This window comes from Osmerus eperlanus, chromosome 9, assembly GCF_963692335.1.
Source record: "Osmerus eperlanus chromosome 9, fOsmEpe2.1, whole genome shotgun sequence".
In the NCBI taxonomy this organism is placed as follows: Eukaryota; Metazoa; Chordata; class Actinopteri; order Osmeriformes; family Osmeridae; genus Osmerus; species Osmerus eperlanus.
The window spans coordinates 17,486,789-17,507,939 of NC_085026.1; the positions used below are offsets into that span (position 1 = coordinate 17,486,789).

The 21,151-nt window shown below is 48.7% G+C and overlaps 1 protein-coding gene across 1 annotated transcript in view; it reads left to right on the top strand.

The window, feature by feature from the left end:
• esrrb (estrogen-related receptor beta) overlaps positions 1-7,663 on the top strand; it is a 47,649-nt gene extending 39,986 nt beyond the window's left edge. Inside the window, exons 7-8 of the mRNA XM_062470003.1 lie at positions 384-653; positions 4,025-7,663. Of these exons, the coding sequence (XP_062325987.1) occupies positions 384-653; positions 4,025-4,269 (515 nt within the window). The 3' untranslated portion in view covers positions 4,270-7,663. The remainder of the gene's footprint in view (positions 1-383; positions 654-4,024) is intronic.
• The last annotated feature ends 13,488 nt before the right edge of the window (positions 7,664-21,151 follow it).

Sequence of the window (21,151 nt, forward strand, 5' to 3'; positions counted from 1 at the left end):
ATTTCCTGTCTCCACGTACAGTACAGCCCACTCCAGCTCCCTGACAAGCCTAACAGGAGCCAGAGCAGGGCCTGATCCCCACACAGGAGGGGGAAACCGAACTCATGTTCGTTTTGCTGATCAGCCCCGGACACAAGGACTATAAAGCCGAAAATTCATATGATTGTGATTGTCCACAATCTTTGCCACATGAGCAAAGTTTTTTATTTTTCTGAAGTGATTTTTTATTCTTTGTTGTGGGGTCAGCAGGACATTACATTGAGGAGAACATTTAAATAAACATAGATTTTTTTTGTAATTGTGTCACTCTCAGAGGTCGACACAGCAGACATCCTTTCTAACAGCGGCGCCCCTGACTCTCCCCCCCCCCTCCGTGTCTCCAGGGTTCTCCAGCTTGTCTCTCGGAGACCAGATGAGTCTACTGCAGAGCGCCTGGATGGAGATCCTCGTGCTGAGCATCGTGTTCCGCTCGCTGCCCTACGAGGACGAGCTGGTGTACGCCGAGGACTACATCATGGACGAGGAGCACTCGCGCCTCACCGGCCTGCTGGACCTGTACGGCTCCATCCTGCAGCTCGTACGCAAGTACAAGAAGCTGAAGGTGGAGAAGGAGGAGTTCGTCACCCTGAAGGCCATCGCTCTCGCCAACTCAGGTACGGCCGCACCACCTGCGTACACGCCGGGAACAACTCCACTGGGAGGAGCGACGGCTGGCTGCCGGAATATTCTGATCTGAATGAGAGATGGGTGTGGAGAAAATGATGGCAGTGCCGTTGTGTAATACTGTTATGAAGTCGTACAGTTTGGGTGAGAATTGTAAAACAAATCAGATGTTACTGATAGAAATCCCGGTAGGCATTAGACAAAAGCATTAGGCATTAGGCATTAGACAAAATCTGAAACATTAATATATATATATATATATGGGGAGGGATATATAGAGAGTCAGGTGGCTGAGCGGTGAGGGAGTCGGACTAGTAATCCGAAGGTTGCCAGTTCGATTCCCGGTCATGCCAACTGATGTTGTGTCCTTGGGCAAGGCACTTCACCCTACTTGCCTCGGGGGGGAATGTCCCTGTACTTACTGTAAGTTGCTCTGGATAAGAGCGTCTGCTAAATGACTAAATGTAAATGTAATATATATACACAAAATATTAAAACAGTTGTTTAATCATATTGGACAGGTATATAACTATTTATATCATTTAAATGATAAATTAGCTGAAGCTGAATTTGTCAAATGGGAGCAAAATTTGCTGTAATTTTCAGAATTCTGAAAGTAAGATTTGACTATAAAATTATAAAATGATTCCCTGATTTGAACATTTTCACTTGGTGCTCTCACTCAAAACAAAAGCCTTTCATTTGCACGGAAAAAACAATGCTATTCCAACTAAAACATTCTTTGACATCGGATCTCAAATTACATGAAAGTGTTCAAAGCGAGTTTTTTTAGTCGAACCTTCAGTTTAGAGTGTGAGATGAGGTCAGAGAAGAGACAGGAAGGGCTGAGAGTCACAGAGCTTTTAATTGAATGGTTGTGGTATCTGGCTGTGGTATCTCTTTCTCTCTTTCTCTGTCACCCCTAACCCCCCCCCTCTTTCTATCCCTCCATCACCATAACAGTAGCCAGGGGGCACAGCAGCCACGGGAGATAAATTTAGCATTTCATTAGGAGCACAGGGGCTGTCAATAAAATGTGTTAAGTCGAATGGAATGAGTATCAGGGAGTGATGGCCCTCGTTTGTAGCGATGCAAAGACGGCGAGCGGCTATCGACAGGCCGCACCTGAGGAGGCGCGGGCTGGTGCTCGCTGATCGATGCCTGGCTGGGTCACCGGCGTGCTCAGCCTGGTTCTGTGTCTGGCTGAAAAATGAAAATGCTGATGGTGGAGCTTTGCTTTGCTTAACAGACGGCTGAGCTTTGTAGAGAGGAGAGTGGAGGGAGGGGGGAGGGGAGGGGAGGGGGGAGGTGGGAGGGAGGGGGGGGAGGAGAGGAGGGGAGGGATGGGGCGAGAGGCGTCCAGAACGTTAGAACAAGGTCTCTGTGAGATCACTCTCCTGGGAGCCCCTCTGTCTGACAGCTGTGAAAATTCATAGCGATTGATTTTGTAATTAGCAGTTTATCAATCGGATCGACGTGGGCTCTCTGATGGATTGCAAGGAAATTGTTTCTTCAAAGTTTTTTTTTAAAGCCCATCCCCTCCTCCTGTGTTCATCTCTGCCTGTTCTCCCTCCTCCCCTCCCAGCTGGTGTCTCTCCATCCCTCCTTTCATTTAGCCTTCCTCTCCCCTCCTGTGTCACACACACACATCACTCCTCATAGGCACACAAACACAGGACACACACTCACCAGACACGCATGTTTTCTAAAGCAGTTACATTCACCAGGATGTATTTCATTTTACACCTAAAGTAGAAAAGCGTTGGCTATTTGACCACATTTCCCTCTTGTCCCTCCCTGGTCTCTCTCTGTCCCTGGTCTCTCTCTGTCCCTGGTCTCTCTGTGTCCCTGGTCTCTCTGTGTCCCTGGTCTCTCTGTGTCCCTGGTCTCTCTGTGTCCCTGGTCTCTCTGTGTCCCTGGTCTCTCTGTGTCCCTGGTCTCTCTGTGTCCCTGGTCTCTCTGTGTCCCTGTGTGCCGTGAAGCAAACGGCTACGTGTCACATCAGTCTCCCTTCCTGGCCACTGCTCATCTTCTCTTTTGTTCTCTGTCTCGCCCCATCCCCTCCCTCCCTCTCTCCCGCCCTCCCATCCCAATTCACTTTCCAAAACGACCTACTTCATTTTACCGCTGTGGATTCGAAACCGTTAGGGTGAGAAATGTCTCAAGGTCTTGGGAATACAGTTGTTCCAGTCAATGAATTTGGGGCGAAGTCTGAAATCTGTTTTGCCTTTTATTGTCCCGCATGGTGAAATATGCACCGCCAAGGTGAGACAAGTCAGCCAGCCAATGACACGCTGTCTCTGGAGGGCCAGACACTGGTTAACCACGGAGAGAGACACAACCCCACACTATCCCTGAGAGAGGAGGGGAGGAGGGAGAGGGGTGAAGTGGAGGAGGGAGAGGACAGGATGAGGGAGAGAGGAGGAGGGAGAGGACAGGATGAGGGAGAGAGGAGAGGACAGGAACAGAGTGTTTCCAACACTGACTAAACAGGCCAGGCAGAAGAAAAGCTTGATCTTTTGTGTGATTTTGATAGATTCTTTCTTACAGGAAGATTCACTCGCAGCCATTTCACTTATGTGTCGTGTGATTTCCCACAGTAGCATAATCACTAAACATTCAAGCATTTGTCGCCCTCTACTCTCATCAGAATCAGTTTTATCAGAACAGAATCTACTTTATTAACAAAGTATGCATACAAACAATAATTATGTTTCTACGAAAACAAAGACACAAAAAAAACTGTGTAGGAAGTTTAATTTACTTTTTATTGTTGTTTTTACGTCAAAGCTAGTTTACACCAATTCCCTGATGGAGTATTTACTAAAAAACAATCCATTGTTGAGCTGTCCTGAGGAACTGTGAGGTGTTTAATGTGTGTTCATTCAGCCGGGATCAGATGCTAGTCCTTCCATTGTGTGCTCCAAGAATCTAGAGGACTACATTGATTTTCAGTCTCATTGGTCAAAAGGCCATATGAATATCTCGTCCAGGACACCGGTGGAAAGATATTACTCTTGTTGTTGTTTTTTCCCTGTGGTTCCCATCCTTTATCTTGTCTAGTCTTGGATTTATACTGATAATGTGTCCTGTACCTCACTGTACTGATAGAGCAGCACAGATCCAGCAGAAGATTTCATTTCATTTTAGTACTGATACGATTTGGAGGACTACCATCTGCCCTTTCTAAATAACAACTCTCTATCTCCCTTGGCCCTCGCAGTAAATAACATTGCATTCTCCTGAAAATTAACTCCATGCCATTCACATGCTTTAGATTCTCTGATGTCCCGTGTGTCATTCTGCTTATAATCCCAGCCTCCTGTCCAGACTGACCCTTCCCTCCCTCTGTTCCTGGCAGACTCCATGCACATAGAGGACGTGGAGGCCGTTCAGAAGCTCCAGGATGCTCTCCACGAGGCCCTGCAGGACTATGAGACTACCCAGCACCAGGAGGACCCTCGGCGGGCAGGGAAGCTGCTGATGACCCTCCCCCTCCTCCGCCAGACGGCCACCAAGGCCGTGCAGCACTTCTACAGCATCAAGGTGCAGGGCAAGGTGCCCATGCACAAACTGTTCCTGGAGATGCTTGAGGCCAAGGTCTGATTGGAGGAGCCGGTTGCCCCGGCGATAGCCACGGCGACGGCCGGAGGCTGACAGAGACTGGATGAACTCAGGAGAGGAATGAGGGAGACTGTGATTGACAGGCAGGACGGAGACACAGACCCAGTCCTGCCCCCCGGGAACCCTGAGAAAAAAAATGCAAAAATGCAAAACTTGATTATAAGTATAAATATAAAATGATGCAGATTAATTTAAAATATATAAGAAATCCTATGTACAGTAATAATTTTATTGTTTTTGTTTTATGGTCTGTGGTCATACTGTAAAATGAAAATGGATCCCTCATTCTTACTGATATCTTCAGATTGAATAATTGCAGGTTCTTGACTAACAAGAAAGTTGGTTTTCTTTCTCTGAGCATCTCAAAGTGAGGTCCCTGTTTGTGTGACAACAGAAATGTCAGCCACCATGAACACTCTCTTGTTAAACAGTTGTGTTGAATCCTGGACTTTTCCAGGACTTGTATATATTTATTACTGGGAGGACTGAGTGGACAGTTCAAAGTCTGGTAACTCGTGGCAATTTTCTCTTGTTCTGTTACTCTGAGGTTAAGAAAAAAAAACACAAAAAAAAAAGAATACAAAAAAAAACTGAATCTGTTACCTAAATGTGAGCTCTATCAATCTAAATGTCCTTGAATATACCTCTTCAGAGCGGCGAGCCATGTGATGTGTCTCAGTTCAGACAGGAAGGCAACTTGGTCCCATGTTTAACCAAACTAGCATAGGCAGGTAGTTAGTAATCTGTAGTAACACAGCAATAACAGGAGCCGTTAGCCAGCCGCGCTAACAACTCCTCCTCTTCTTCTCTGCTCCTCAACGCTGCTGTCGCTAGAAGACCACGCCCTCCTCCTGGGCGGCCAGCTCCTTCGTTGCACTGTAGATCCCCTCCTTTGTTGTTATTTGTTGTTGTTGTTGTCGATGATGTTGTTGACGTCAGCCCCCCCCCTAGAAACCCCCAAATTTGGTCACTCGTTGCAGCCGGGGGAAGTTGACTCCTGGCAACTGAGCGAATGACCGGATTTGGGCTGAGTGAAAGATGATCAGTGGGTCTGAGGCGGGGGTATCAAAGGGGTTTATGCAGAGTGGCTGAAGTCCAGGAGATTCCTTGTTCAAACAATCACAGACCCATATGTCAAACGCTCTATTTTGGGTGCTTTAAGCCCGTGGCAGAGTCGTCCCTCACACAGCCAGCAAGGTGCACAGCATCTGCTCTCACCAGTTTAGAAGCCGGCCGTCTTTTTATAGCCGAGCCTGCGTTTGTAGCTTCATCCAAGCAGAGGTGAGTGGCAGGTGCAGGAGGGGCCTGGTGGTGCTCCACGCTGGGTTTATTTTGAACCCAGAGGGAGGTTGTTGCCCCCTTGTTGGATCACAGTAGACACGTGGAGCCCTGCTTTACCGCATGCCGGCTCCGTGGCTGTGGAGCGCTGTGTCGCTCCCCCATCGGCAGTGAGACGGGCCTGTGTCCAGAGGCCCTCGGCTCTCCTGTGGCGCTCCATGTGAACAGCTATGCAGGCAACAAAGTGTCAGCATGTTTCTGAGGGTATCGCTGGCCCCGTGGTGGGTGTCAGGACAAGGTGTGATCTCTGCTGGGAGTGAGGGTGATTCACGAGGAGAGGCCTCCCCTGCGCCTTGTGAACAGACTGACCTCCACCGTGGTGCATTGTGGGACTTGTAGTTTTAAAATCTAGTTGACGGCTGCTGCTCTTGTTGTCTGTGAGGGAGAAAGCGGTGCGGGGTGGGAGGGGGTGGGGAGGGGGGGGTTTATGTGATGTTATAAATTGTGCCACTGTCACAACAAGATGATACTGTGATCAAAGGAATCCCTGACTTTGCGAAGAGGTCGCTCGCCCCACCCCCAGGCTTCTGATATCATTGGCCAGCGTCCGGCAGCAACCCCTCTTTTACTGCAGCCTGATTGGCCACTTAGTGAGAGATGACAACACACCCCTGCGCCCAATCACGGAAGCTTGAACTAGCTGCTGTCCACTTAACAGGCTTCACTGTAGAGGGTGACGATGTCACTTCAGTCTGTTAACTGTTGTGCAATACAACAGGGACCAATTCTGACTGAAACCATGCTTGAAGCATGCTTTTAATAAGATTTGGGCAAATTTGAATACCATTTACACATTAGAAAATTCGCTAATCAGCAATATACATAGATATATATTAGATCAGAACCACACTTGCTTTGATTTCCTATTAATAAGTGCAGTATGAACAACCAAATGGTTTTGCTGAAAATCTTTACAACTGGCAGTTTGCAGTTCAAATTCTCCAGATATTGGAAAAACAACTATGGAAATCCAGTCTCCTGCCTCCCCTGTGTTTTTCTTAGCATTCTGGCACCTTTAGAATACGGAGGTACATGTCTTACCCTACACACTGTGTCTATATAATGTGTGTATATATATATCAGTGTCAATACTGGACAGTATACAGTAGGTTGCAGAGTTATGCTGTGTTCACACCGAAAGCGAAGCAAAGTTTTTGCGAAGCGAGAGTACATGTAAAGTAATCGCAAACACGCGAATTCGCGCTGTTCGTGTCTATCGCGAAAAATTCGTGTGACACTGTCGCGAAAGTTTATCAATGTTGAGATGTCACTGACGTTTTTGACGAAATGGAGGTCAAGAGTATTGTAGCTGTCTGTGGGCATCCTCTGCTATACGACGCTACTTCGTATTTGTTTATAGTAGCCTAGTCGATTCGGACATGGTTGACGCCGAAAAAAAACGGTTGGCTCCTAGCGATTCGTCCGAATAAACACAAATGAACGCGAATTGAAAATTCGCTTCATTCGCGAACTGGTGTGAACACAGCATTACAGTTCAAAAAAGGCCTACAGCAAGCAGCGTCTTGCTGACTGCTACCTCACTATCACTACTGTCAATACTCTCGATTTGAACACGTACTCATCATCATCATCATCATCATGACTGTAACAGACCTGAGTCGTCCTTGTTTCTATCAAAGATTTACTGTCTCTGGAAATGCTCCTGCCAAGATATTTGTAATTGTATTCACCAGTTGTCTCTGGTCATCCATATTATCTGTTTGTAAAGGTAGAGCATGCTTAAAGGTGACCTCATGATTTGACCAGCATTGGGTGTGCGATCCATTTTGGTTATAAAGCGGGTACATGTTTTTACTAACATCAGTGTGTCAGAATTGGTCCCTTAATAATAAATTGCAGAAAGGAGCTTTAAACGCTTCCTTTTCCTGCAGCCTAAGTATTTATGGTGTGGATTATATCATTTGGCAACAGTGTACATTGATATCTCTGATCGGTGAATCACCAATATCTGTGTAACTTTTATGTTTTGATTTCCAAAAAGGTAAAGAACAAAGAATTAAATACTCCTTGAACTCTGTGATTCATTTCAATTCATTTATTATCCTCCTCAAATGTTTAAGATGTGACATAAGCTGGGGGGGGGGGGGAATCACACACAATTGACATGCTCTCAAGTCAGAAAATAATTTCTGTTTCAAGAAAACGTAAACGATCAAAATCAGATCAGAAGGCTGGAGTCCTTGTTTGTCTGTTCTGTGTGTTTGCTTCATGCCACGTCTGGCAGGCACCATCTCCCTCCACAAGCAGAGCCGCCCCACCACCAGCCCCATCCTGTCCTCTGCGTATTTACACAAGCCACAGAGACACCATTCCATGTCTAGTCCATGAGGTTTGCACACACTCTGCACGCCCAGCTGACAGAGAATGTTCAGGAGGCATGAGAGAGCATGAAACAGGAGTCCCTGCAGACCGGCTCTTCCAGACACCACCCCCCCCCCCACCCCCCCACCCCACCCTCCCGCAGGAAGCTAACTGCCTCCTCAGGGCTGGAAACTGGACTTGAACCATCGAAAATGGATCAGTCACAGAAAACACACAGGCACACTGCCTCTGGCAGGGGAGGGGGGCAGGGGGGTGAGGGATGGGGTGGCAGGGGAGAAAGAGAGACTAGGGAAGGGGGGCGGAAGGGATCGGTGGGGGAGTTGGGTGTGCCATCCTTTCAGGAAGCTGAGATTCCTGGGATTTGAGTATTCCCTCCTCTATATAATTATAAGAGGCAATTTCCCTTTTTGAAATAATGTCTGGGTAACCAATTAATTGTAATAATCCTCCATGTTCAAACTCTGGTGCTAAGGAGCGTGAGGCTGGAGGAAGGAGAGAGGAGAGTGTGTGGTCTGATGCAGGAGCAGCTCTGGAGGCTCACATGTTCTGGGTTCCACCTCCTGTCCAATGACAGCCACCGTGACGGCTGGGTAACTATCCTACAACACAGCATGCACAGTGTACACTGTGTGTTCATCTAGCATCACAGTCCTCCCTGTTGAACGGTTATGCATTACATTACATTTGACATTTTAGTCATTTAGCAGACGCTCTTATCCAGAGCGACTTAGAGTAAGTACAGGGACATTCCCCCGAAGCAAGTAGGGTGAAGCCCAAGGACACGAAGGAATCGAACTGGCAACCTTCAGATTACTAGCCCGACTCCCTCACCGCTCAGCCATCTGACTCACATGCGTTCTTCATTGGTAACAACAGCTTTCCCTCCTTGTCAGATGTTGAGAAGTCCAAACTCTTTTCATCAGGGCCTCCACATGTCTCATCAGCAGGCGATCTCCATGGCGTCTGGATGACGGCTGTGTGTTGCTAAGTGTGTTTCATTATTCTCAGAGCAGTGCTGATGATGGGGAGGGGAAGGATGACGCGTCAGTGGGAGTGATTGGGTTTGAACAGAGCTGCTGCACACACTTTGCATCAACCAAGGGCTCAAATTACACTTAGGTTGAAAACGAAGCACGTAAAAGCCCAGGAGAGCTGGTGGCAGAAATAAAGCATGAGCTCTCACCACCTCCTCCTTCCCCTCCTCCCCCCCCCTCCTCCCCCTCCTCCTCCCCCCATCCTGCTCCCCCCCTCGTCCCCCTCGTCCCCCTCCTCCTCCTCTTTCCCTTTCTCCTCCTCCTCCTCCCCCTCCCCGCCTCTCTCTTCCTCACTCACACACTCACACCCTCACACACACACTCTCTCCACTTCTTCTCCACCTCTCTCTCTCTCCCTCTCTCTCTCTCTCCCTCTCTCTCCCTCTCTCTCTCTCTCTCCCTCTCTCTCTCTATGTTCATCTTCCTCCTCCCCTGTTCTTTCTGCCAGGCCTCAGTCCAGTTCACAGCCCTCTTACAGGGGAACTCATTGTGAGAATGATTTTGTTTTGTATATTTATTGCTCCATTTGTGAAATTGGAGGCAACATCAGACAAGCCTATTACTATTCAATAACAGGAGCTGGGCATTTTCACAACCCTGAGGTATCCATGTCCTGGACAGGCTGTTACATCACACTCCCCTCACCCTCCAAGGCAGAGTGAAGCTGAAGTATTGTATTATATTTGAGAGGGAAAATGGACAGTTAAAATGTATCAAGAAGGGTTCTGTTTGTTTTTATAGTGTACTCAAAGTGCATGAGACACCAATAAACGAAACGAAGCAGGGCAGCTTGTTCTTGCACTAAAGTCATACGCAGACCTTGCAGTTTGTCATTCCAGGGACAGTGAAGAGTGAATACGGAGAAGGTTTGGTGTGTCTGTCTCCCAAGCCTGAGTCCTCTACCTGTTACTGAAGGAGAAGATGATCCAGGCTGCTCCTCTGAGCATCTCCTGGACTCAGCTGATCGATAGGCTGTGGACCTGCCGGCGGGCCTAGCAGGAACGCTACTCGGCTGAGATTTCGCCCTCCCCCTCCCTCCCCGTCCATCTTCCCTGTTTTAAGTGCATTTCTCAGGTTACACGCACTGCTCTGCTCTTAACGGCCGGCCCTGCCTGAGGGAGGGGCTGCTGTGCGCTCCCCCCCGGCCTTCACAGAACCAGCGTCCGCGCCGGGGCCGAGATTTGTTATCAAATGTGGGTGGGACATTTTTTTTTTATAATTGAGGATGCGGCCGTTAAATGTAATTAGTAAAAAGTGACGGGGCCAGATTAGCTGTTTTCAAAAAAGTGGGTGGGGACACATGTCCCACATGTTTGATGTAACCTCCGCCCCTACGTCTAGGATGGAGATCTCTGGAGTCCCACTGCGCATCAGGCGGTTGGGAAACGGAACAGAGCGTGAGTAGAAGCCTGCGAGCATCACCTGGATCCAGCTCTCCTTTTACAGACGGTGTTTCAAACGCAACGGCCATCTCTCGCTCCGCGAGCGCTGACGTGGTTTCTGGAGCGAGCGCTAGCTGAGGTCAGTCACACCAATTGGAGAGAGCTGGCTGAATGGCTCCGTCGGCTCAGCTGATCAACGCTATAGAAATGAAGTGATCCACAAAATCCCCGGAGCGTGGTCCCAGAGGAGCTCGTTTAAAGAGGCTCACAGGCGAGGAGCAAGCATGCATGTCCGGCTGGAGGAGAATATTAGGACTCCCGGCAGAGGGGGAAAAATCGTTGCAAAAGCAGCAACAAAACATGCTGTAATTCAATTACATCTTTAGACGTTGCAGACCCCACACTCAGAAGTGTTTTGGTGAGCGTGTAGGCTACACCAACACACACGCGCGCGCACACGCACGCGCTTACTGATAACCTCACTCGAAGTTGTGTTCCTTCCTTTGAGATTTATATAGCCAGCTGTATCTTTATCGGTGCTGCACCCTGATATGAACCTGCGTGGGGAGCACAAATATTCCCAACTATCTGAAGAACGTATCTTCTATTGCCAGAGCAGAGAACTGCTGTGCGGCGCGAGGCTTCTCTCCTTCTGTTTTATTGCCTCTGCCATGTATTCCCGCTCTCTTATGGGCTTTTCCAATTTAGCCACTGGTTTGGAAATAATGAAGGGAGATAAGAGGCTCTGATAAGCATGAATACGTCCATCAAATGGAGAAAAACTCAGTTGCACACAGTCCGGGCTCTCTTCACAGGAATTTAACACAATTGCCCTGATATTAAACACCACTACTGAACATCTATACACATTAAGCTCGATTTAGACGTTTGTTTTATGAAAGTGTGTGAGGACAATTGAGCATACCATGTGCGCTATACACAAAGTATTTCAATTTGTGCTATTTTCCAGTGAAGGGAATGTTTTCCACGGGTTTTTCACCAGTATTTATTTCTATAGATGTTCCTGCGATTTTGAATTTTTTGATAATTCCCTTCTAGATTTTTAAAAATCATAATTTATGTATTCATTCACTATTGCACAAACTATGCTTAAATAGTTGTATTTTTCATTGTCAATCAAACAAAATAGTTTCCATTAATATAAAAATCACACTGTACTTATTCGAAAAACATTTGACAATATAAGCCAACTATCACATCAGAGTTCACGATGTTCTCACTGTATCCTCCCTAAATGACAACACTGCTTTCAGTCTCAGACTCAGTGTGGCCGAGTGTTTGTTGTTGCAGAGGGATTCTCCGTGTGGTGGTAGCAGCAGTGGCAGGGTGGGGACTGCCGTTTCAGGGGGACAGTTAGCCAGAGTTCAGGGTCCCCTGGAGCAGTCCTGGCAGGAAGTGGTCAGCTGGGAGGCCAGGAGGAACGTGACCTTTTCGGCATGTCAACCAAAGGTTAGAAATGTCCACTGGCCTTAAAAGGAAGGTACTTGTTTGCCATAATGGAGGAGGCCCCTGCCGATTCCGACCAGGGAGGAGAGACCAGGTCCGATCCCGGGAGAGTTTGCACTCGCGGAATTCTCCCATCCGCACACACACACACGCTGACACACACGCTCACACACACATGCTTACACACACACTGACACACACACAACGGCTTACACACAGGATTACACACACGCTCACACACACAGGCTTATACACACACTTACACACACACACACGCTTACACACACATGCACACACACACGCTTACACACATACGCAGCCTTGCACACTCGCAGGCACAGAGCTACACACAGTCTCCTCTGTGGTTCTCTTCCCTGTCCTCCTCTAAGTGCTTTGCTTTCTTTTCAAATTATAACACACAGAAAGTATCTATTAAGATATCTGCTACAAGTAAGTATCCTGATACAGAAGTAAAACAGAACATTTCTCTCTATATTTTTTTTAAAATTGCCTTATATGGATGTATTTTGCACGTCAGATTACGCTTATTAATATTTCATGTAATTTGCGTTTAAGAAGGATGTGTCAGACGTGAGAGGATGAGAGTCTGTGTGTGATGAAGAGCAATAAGTGATCCACTGCATGATACCCAGAGAGCAAATCACCTCATCCTCTTCCAAGATACAGAAAATCTCATAAATATTGGCTTGACACTCTGTCTGCTGCCTATAGACATATTGCACATCATATAACACATATGACCGCTCGTAATTCACACATTTATATTCATAAACGTGATTTTGTATTTAAAATACGACTCATAAACCATGATATATGGAAATTGACAGATCATATGTGAATCCTGAATTAAATATGGTATAGATCACCTGCCTCGTGTCCTTCCTCTCCTCTTTCCCTCGCTTGGGAGAGGAGCCTTGACCATGCAGGTAATTTACTGTGTTATGGGATGGGTGCAAAACATGCAGTAAATAAATAAGAGTCGATCCATTTCATTTTAGGACAGGGAGAGGGTGGCCTCCCCAATGTGTCCCTCAGAACGCGACGTCCCCTCACGGAGCGCATCTGTAGGAGGGGGCCACATGGGGGGCAGAGAGAGGAGGGGGCCACATGGGGGGCGGCGAGAGGAGGGGGCCACATGGGGGGCAGAGAGAGGAGGGGGCCACATGGGGGGCAGAGAGAGGAGGGGGCCACACGGGGGGCAGAGAGAGGAGGGGGCCACACGGGGGGCAGAGAGAGGAGGGGGCCACACGGGGGGCAGAGAGAGGAGGGGGCCACATGGGGGGGCAGAGAGAGGAGGGGGCCACACGGGGGGCAGAGAGAGGAGGGGGCCACACGGGGGGCAGAGAGAGGAGGGGGCCACACGGGGGGCAGAGAGAGGAGGGGGCCACATGGGGGGCAGAGAGAGGAGGGGGCCACACGGGGGGCAGAGAGAGGAGGGGGCCACATGGGGGGCAGAGAGAGGAGGGGGCCACACGGGGGGCAGAGAGAGGAGGGGGCCACACGGGGGGGCAGAGAGAGGAGGGGGCCACATGGGGAGCAGAGAGAGGAGGGGGCCACATGGGGGGCAGAGAGAGGAGGGGGCCACATGGGGGGCAGAGAGAGGAGGGGGCCACATGGGGGGCAGAGAGAGGAGGGGGCCACACGGGGGGCAGAGAGAGGAGGGGGCCACACGGGGGGCAGAGAGAGGAGGGGGCCACATGGGGGGCAGAGAGAGGAGGGGGCCACACGGGGGGCAGAGAGAGGAGGGGGCCACACGGGGGGCAGAGAGAGGAGGGGGCCACACGGGGGGCAGAGAGAGGAGGGGGCCACACGGGGGGCAGAGAGAGGAGGGGGCCACACGGGGGGCAGAGAGAGGAGGGGGCCACATGGGGGGCAGAGAGAGGAGGGGGCCACACGGGGGGCAGAGAGAGGAGGGGGCCACATGGGGGGCAGAGAGAGGAGGGGGCCACACGGGGGGCAGAGAGAGGAGGGGGCCACACGGGGGGGCAGAGAGAGGAGGGGGCCACATGGGGGGCAGAGAGAGGAGGGGGCCACATGGGGGGCAGAGAGAGGAGGGGGCCACATGGGGGGCAGAGAGAGGAGGGGGCCACATGGGGGGCAGAGAGAGGAGGGGGCCACACGGGGGGCAGAGAGAGGAGGGGGCCACACGGGGGGCAGAGAGAGGAGGGGGCCACATGGGGGGCAGAGAGAGGAGGGGGCCACACGGGGGGCAGAGAGAGGAGGGGGCCACACGGGGGGCAGAGAGAGGAGGGGGCCACACGGGGGGCAGAGAGAGGAGGGGGCCACACGGGGGGCAGAGAGAGGAGGGGGCCACATGGGGGGCAGAGAGAGGAGGGGGCCACACGGGGGGCAGAGAGAGGAGGGGGCCACATGGGGGGCAGAGAGAGGAGGGGGCCACACGGGGGGCAGAGAGAGGAGGGGGCCACGCGCGGGGCAGGGAGAGAGGGGGGCCACGCGCGGGGCAGGGAGAGGGGGGGGCCACGCGCGGGGCAGCGAGCGGCTCTGTTCCGTCCATTTGCTAATTTCAATATGGCGTCTGTCTGTGTCGCTGTGGCCTTGAGCTCGGTGGTAACCCCCCTCTCTCAGCTCTCCACTCTCCCTGTCTCCCCCATGTCCTTTTGACCTTGCTCTCAATCACACAGAGACTTAATAAACAGGAAACACACACACACATACAAACACACGCACACAGACACACACGCATACATACACACTCACAAACCCAAACAGATATATACCCCCTTGCAGCGTGGATATAATTTTGGATCACTCCTAGTTTCAAAATACAGAAAACACTGTTCATAAACACAGCACAGGCACATGAACACAAACAGTAAGCTGACAAACAAACACACGCACACAAGCAAACAGCATATTGAGTATTGATAATCTTTTTTGATCATCAATTAAGGACCAATATTTACTCTTAAACAATGTTTAACAACAGCTTACTTCACACAGTTCAGAAAAAAACTTGTCCCATTTCAGCTCCTATACTACCCCAATCATTTGACTAAAATGTCTGTGACCCAAAGTTTACAAAAAAAACATATTTCTCATGCACACAAATGCAACACTTTCTTTGAAACGCCAATAGGTGATTTAAAGCTTCCTAAAAGTTCCCCTGTCCTCTCAAAGACATTGTCTTAAAGTATCTTTTATACTGTCAATCAGGAAACACACACTGCCCAACACAAAAGATACCTCTGTCAATTCCTGACATTCGTCAATAGCATCAGTGCCAAGCTTCAGGTGTCTCTGGTGTCTTTGTGTAGTTAAAGCTCACATATTGGCAGCTGTTTTGGGGCATTTTCAATGGAATTAACACTGTCACTACTCAGCTAATGAGAATTGTCAGAGAATAGATTATTCTGGAAACCCCAATGACTACTCTAGCATGTCCCATAGCCTTTCCTCCGTCACAGAACAGTTACACGGCACAGTTGTATTATGATACGGCATGTGACTAAATTAATGGGGTAGGATATTTCCAGTTATCTGACAACGATTTGACCTCAAGAGGAATACAGTTATTGTTTTCTCTCATTGATGTCAAGTCCTAGACTGAAAACCAAAAGACTGAAAAATCATTGTGTCTCTGGACTTCATTTGAAGATGTTTCCATTGTTACATCCATATCCCAGCCCTGGTGACAGACAGCTTTTTAAAAGTTTACTGGCCCATGAATCATGCTTAAAACCTCTCCAATGAATCTCTTTATTGTTGTTGCTGTTTCTCTCCTGTAGTTTCACTGTTGTGAGTGTGTATGTTTGTCTGTGTGTGTGTGATTGAGGGGGTAAAAGAGACAAAATAAGAGAGAGAAAAAGAGAGAGAGGAAGAGGAGAGGGAGAGGAGGAGAGGGAGAGGAGGAGAAGAGGAGAGGGAGAGGAGGAGAGGGAGAGGAGGAGATGGGTGTCAAGTAAAAGCAGAAGGGAATATCACACAATTCTCTTTATGCATTATTGTAATTAGATTTCCCATGATAGCTCAATTAAGTCACATAGCTCCAGGGAGAACAGTGTTTTGTGGTTTGACTCTCTCACAAGGGGTCCAGTCTGTTAAGTAAGAAAGAGGAACGTGGCTATTAATATATGGTCACTATATCAATTAATGGAACACATCGTTTAGGCCCCGCAGGTTAGGTGAGAAACACGAAGATTGTTTCTGCCACTTCCTCGAGCTCGGCTCAAGGACAGTTAAAGGTAGTCTCTCTCCCCCTCTCTGCCTCCAAAGCACCGTGAGAGATGAAGGACGTTGGCCAGCGAGACGAGGACAGGCTTTTAAAGTAATGTATTCTAATGAGAAGAGCTCCATCTATGGACCACCTGTTGAACTGCATTTCATGTCGTAGCACCGCTTTGCCAAGAATATTACTCCATCCGACTTCGAAGCCATGGGTTAAGGTGAGGTAAAATAAACAAAAGACCAATAACAAAATGTTATGATATATACCGGACATAGTGCTTCTCTTGAAATTCATTTACTTGATAAACAAACCGTTTTCGCTTTGTTAGTCTTCGAGTTCAACTGGGCAGTTGTGGTTATTTATTTGAGTGAATCACAACAAACGTGAATATATTTGGAGGAATTGCATGTCATGTCCGGTGACAAAGGGAGATTCAGCACTTTTCATGATATGTGGTTACATTACTGCTCTCAAGGCTGGCATCGAGTTGAAATGCCCGAGTAACATTTCCTTTTATTTATATCCGTAGACCTTGGCTGAAATAAATGAGTTGAGACAAGTGTGAGGAGCCGATGTTACGAACAATTTCTTCCTGACAACGGGAAACGAGTATGCGCGAGACATTCAACTCTTTCACTGCCAGTGCCTGTCAACCCGGCCCCCGTAAGGCGTGAGGTCTTTTAAAAAGATTCAATGTCGGCAGGAAAAAAAACGCATCAACGTGAAAGTCGTTGAGTCATTATCTTAAATCTTAACTATCCTCCTGGATGAAAGTGTGAGAGACAGCCATATCTGTCAGAGGTCGGTGAGAGATGCTTTATTCTCTGTGTACAGTGAACGAAGCCCCTCTCACGGTGAGATTAGCAGTCCGATCCGTGGACTAGCGGTGCTCTGCAGGGGTCATTCCTGCAGCCTGCCTTCAATTTACGGCCTCTTTTAATATTCTGTCATAGTTAAACATTTTATTGCTCGTTTTTATGGCCATATCCTTATGTCCCAAGCTTATGAACTTTTCTATGCAAATCACTCACTTCTGCCTAACATCTAGTCAAAAGTGACGATGGCGTCTCTTGGTTTCCCTTTGTTGTGGAGGGCAATTGGTTGTCTCGGCGCCCCGAGTACAGCACCCGCGGAATGAATTGGCAAGACCCATCCAACACATTTCTCCATCACATTATCGTTGCCTTCATTACGCTATTTGATGGTCTTGTCAGCTATATTGAATTAAAGTCCACCATTTGGCCCATTCCTGCAGTCACACAGAAGAGGGCGAGTGTAGAGATCAAGGAAAGGGTGCCAGCTTCAGACATAAGGAATTACTGAGATCACCTCCATTCATTACGCTTGACCGAGAGATTCTGGAAAAAGGGTCATAGTTTTACTGTTCAGTACTGTGGATTTCTGTGGTAAGAACCCCGGAAAGAAAAAAAAATCTAAAGTAAGACTTTAATTGTCTGAGGTTAAACTCTTTTTACATACTGTTACTGTTAGCTGGGATTCTCGAGACAGGCGGCTCGTGAGCTGAACACTTGCTACTCGCATCACCTCCGCATTTTCACACTCCTCCTCTCTAGCCGGCTCGCTCTTGTTTTCGTTCCTTCTCCCCCTTTGCGGCTTGACAAGTGAGTGGCGACGGAGAGAGGAGGGAGCGCGGGGAAAAAAGGGTTGAGTGGGTAGATTTACGACTATGGATCAGCCACTTTGGGCGAGGGTTTATGAATACGTTTAGATTTTGTCCTCTGGCTGGCTGTGCCGTCAGAGAGCTCTGCAGAGGATAGCGGAGTGTGGCTAGGCTACAAGGCGCTGCTGCCTGCAATGTGTTCATCTGCTGTGGTATGGATCCTCACGCCAGCCAGGGGAGTGTGGGGGGGGGGGGGGGGGGGGAGAGAGACGAGCCAGAGAGATAGATAGATACAGAGAGAGAATGCTGCCAAGGGACTGACCAGTGACCAGAGGCCTAGGCTGGGCCATTGTCCTGGTGCCATGGTGACTGGGAGTGATCAATATTACATTAGTACTATCACGCTATATGCATCCTCTGCCTCCTCTCTCTCTCTGTTTCTCTATCTCTCCTTCTTTCTCTCTCTCCCTCTCTCTTTGGTACTCTATGATTCTCTCTGTCTCTCTCTATCTCCCTCTTTCTCTCTATCTCCTCCTCTCTCTGGTACACTCTTTGTCTCTCTATCTCTCCCTCTCTCTTTGGTACTCTCTATTTCTCTCTCTCTCTTTGTCTCTTTATTGCACGCGCTCCTGTGTGCCATCTTGTGCAGGTCTTTGTAAGTTATTTGATTGGAGCAGGTGCTTTGAGCAGAGAGCCAGCCAGGGCAGGGGGATGTGTGGATATGCAGGGGTGGGCTCTAAGTGCTCCTGAATGGTCCTAATGAAGGTGGCAAATGGAGACATAAAGAGGGAACTGGGACACTTTTCACTTTGGTCTGACATACCGTCGCTGCCCCCCACAGCCCTTGAGGGGGCGTTTGGAGAGGGTGCAACCAGGCTTCACATCCTCCTCCCTCTCCTCAGACTAATTGTTGAAGATACTGACCTTGGAGAAGGGAGGGAACGAGGCAGGGAGGCGGGTTGAGGGGGGCCCTGGGTAGAGAATATACGCCGGTCACTTGACCTCTGGAGAATCCATTCCCTCTTAAAACCGGCCCTTTGACAGAATCCGTCGGTGGTACACACACAGAACCGGCGCTCGGCGCTCGCCCGCGGAGGAAGTCTGCGGCGCGATCGAAAGGGAAGTCACACAAATCAGAAGGCGTCGATGAACATGGCATCATAACTACCAGGATCAATCACTCCATTTTCATGCCTCGTTCCCAGTCCACGTCATTGATCGGAGCCTCCCCACGCAGCATTATTGGACGGGGCCAGAGAGTGGAGGGTCTTGCGCACACACACACCCCCCCCTCCCCCTGGCCCTCAGCCCCTGTGCCTCGCCCTGACCCCGATCCATGTTAGACAAGTTCACCATCCTGTTCTCTCTCAAGCCCCAGTCAATGGGTGTCGATACGTTGGATTGGCTGGGCGACAGGGCCTGGTAGAGGAGTCGATGAGGGGCTGATAAGCGAGAGGCTGCTTTGTTTTAGTAATGACGGCTTAAACGAACCGACGCCCCTCCTATAACTTGTCGCTGCACCTCAAACACAACTAGACATCAATACCGGGGCTGGACACTAACCTTCTATCAGTCTGAACTGGTAGATCAGTAATGCTGCATGTTCACAATGATAACAACGAAAATATCTTCCAGCTACATCCCCACAGACGTATCTAAAGTATTCCCTGGTACGCCATCTTGTGATGGATGACACATTGCGTTGTTTGCAGGTTCCTTTGTTACAAGTTGCAGGACAGGTCTCAGAAGATTGTTTGTAGGATTCCCAGCAGATCTGGGATCCTAACAGAATGGTGCTGAGCTCAAATCCCAGGTGGAGAGAGATGCGATGGTGCAGAATCTACAGGGATTTATCGAGCAACAGTCAGGGGAACAGGGAGTCTGGATAGCTGTGGTATTTGGGTCTTTAAAATGGTTCCTTTTATTTTTCAAGCTGATTAACTGCTGGGTTAATGATATTTTATAATGTTACATTAACACTTTAACGATTTAATACTCTTGGTTCTGCACTGTAATATCCAAAGTTCATTAGAAATGAATCATGCCTGCAGTGCTGATGGTGCAGTGCTCATTACATTTGTTGTAATTATGATCTACTTTTCACATGTAGACAAGCAGTTAGAAAATAGTAGTGGTAGTCTGTCCTCTGATCAAAGATACACAGTCATGTGAACACACACAAACCACACAACACTCGGCGACACAAACAGGGGAGTCAGGTGGCTGAGCGGCTAGAGAAGCGGGCTAGTAATCTGAAGGTTGCCAGTTCGATTCCTGGCCGTGCAAAATGACGTTGTGTCCTTGGGCAAGGCACTTCACCCTACTTGCCTCGGGGGGAATGTCCCTGTACGTACTGTAAGTTGCTCTGGATAAGAGCGTCTGCTAAATGACTAAATGTAAATGTAAACAGACAAAACTGAAGACGTTATTTGCTGTAGTGGGTTTTCTGTCTCCTGACCTCTGACCTTGACCCCTGTTGTCCCCTGACCCTGACTCCCCTTGACCCCTGACCCTCTCTCTGTACGTACAGATCACATGGAGGAAAGGCCCAGACAGGCATGTTTAATACGGTTTGTTGCTTCTGTTGATGTTTGGGTGTTTTCCTCTGCTTCCTCCCTGGCTCTCTCACAGCCAGAAAACAACCGTCTCTCCACAGAGCCCTCTCCTCACGCGACAGACCTTTTATGGCCTGACAGTTGCACTATACCTCCGCAATTACTTTTCAATTAGCGCGATGAACATTTCCAACACTGCGGCGCAATTATTTTATAGCCCAGTGTCTTAGCACATTAATGGGGCTACCAACAGTACGGGAGTGATAAACCTTCTGGCTGGGCTCCCAAAGAGATAGAGCACACTTAATGGAGTGAAAAAGTAAAAGCAATTAATGTCACATTAATATAATGATAATAATGCCTTCCCTTGCAGCTCTGGAGAGCTGGAGAACTGGGAAGCGGGCAGGGCTACTGCTATGCCTGGTTGTCTGCTGTTGTGGGTGCAGGAGAGAGGCCCAGCCTGGGTATGTTACCACCGAAAACACCACCTGAATTGGGGAGGAAGTCCAGCAGGCAGGTGTTGTTGAAAAGGTGTTTTATTGTTCAACAGGAAGAATGGAGAAAATGCTGAGGGTGGCATGATAACAGGCCCAGTCTGAGTTATGTGAAATATTAAGTACATCACAGGTGAATATGAATGAAGTAGACAGGGTACAATTTTGTTGGAAATTGTGAGGTGTGCTTGCGTCGGTTGCAGCTGTAAAAAACTGTATCACCTCCAAACCTATTGTTTGAACTAATATTAAACATCTAAACATTTAGAGAAAGACAATATTGGGGAGATCTCACCTTTTAAACAGCCTGAAAGATGAAGAACCGCCACCTAGCGATCATTAGGCTATGTGTCAGTAACAATGTCACTGTCTGAAGACTCAGGGGTCATGTGACCGGATATCCGCCCTATAAGTAGGGAGAAC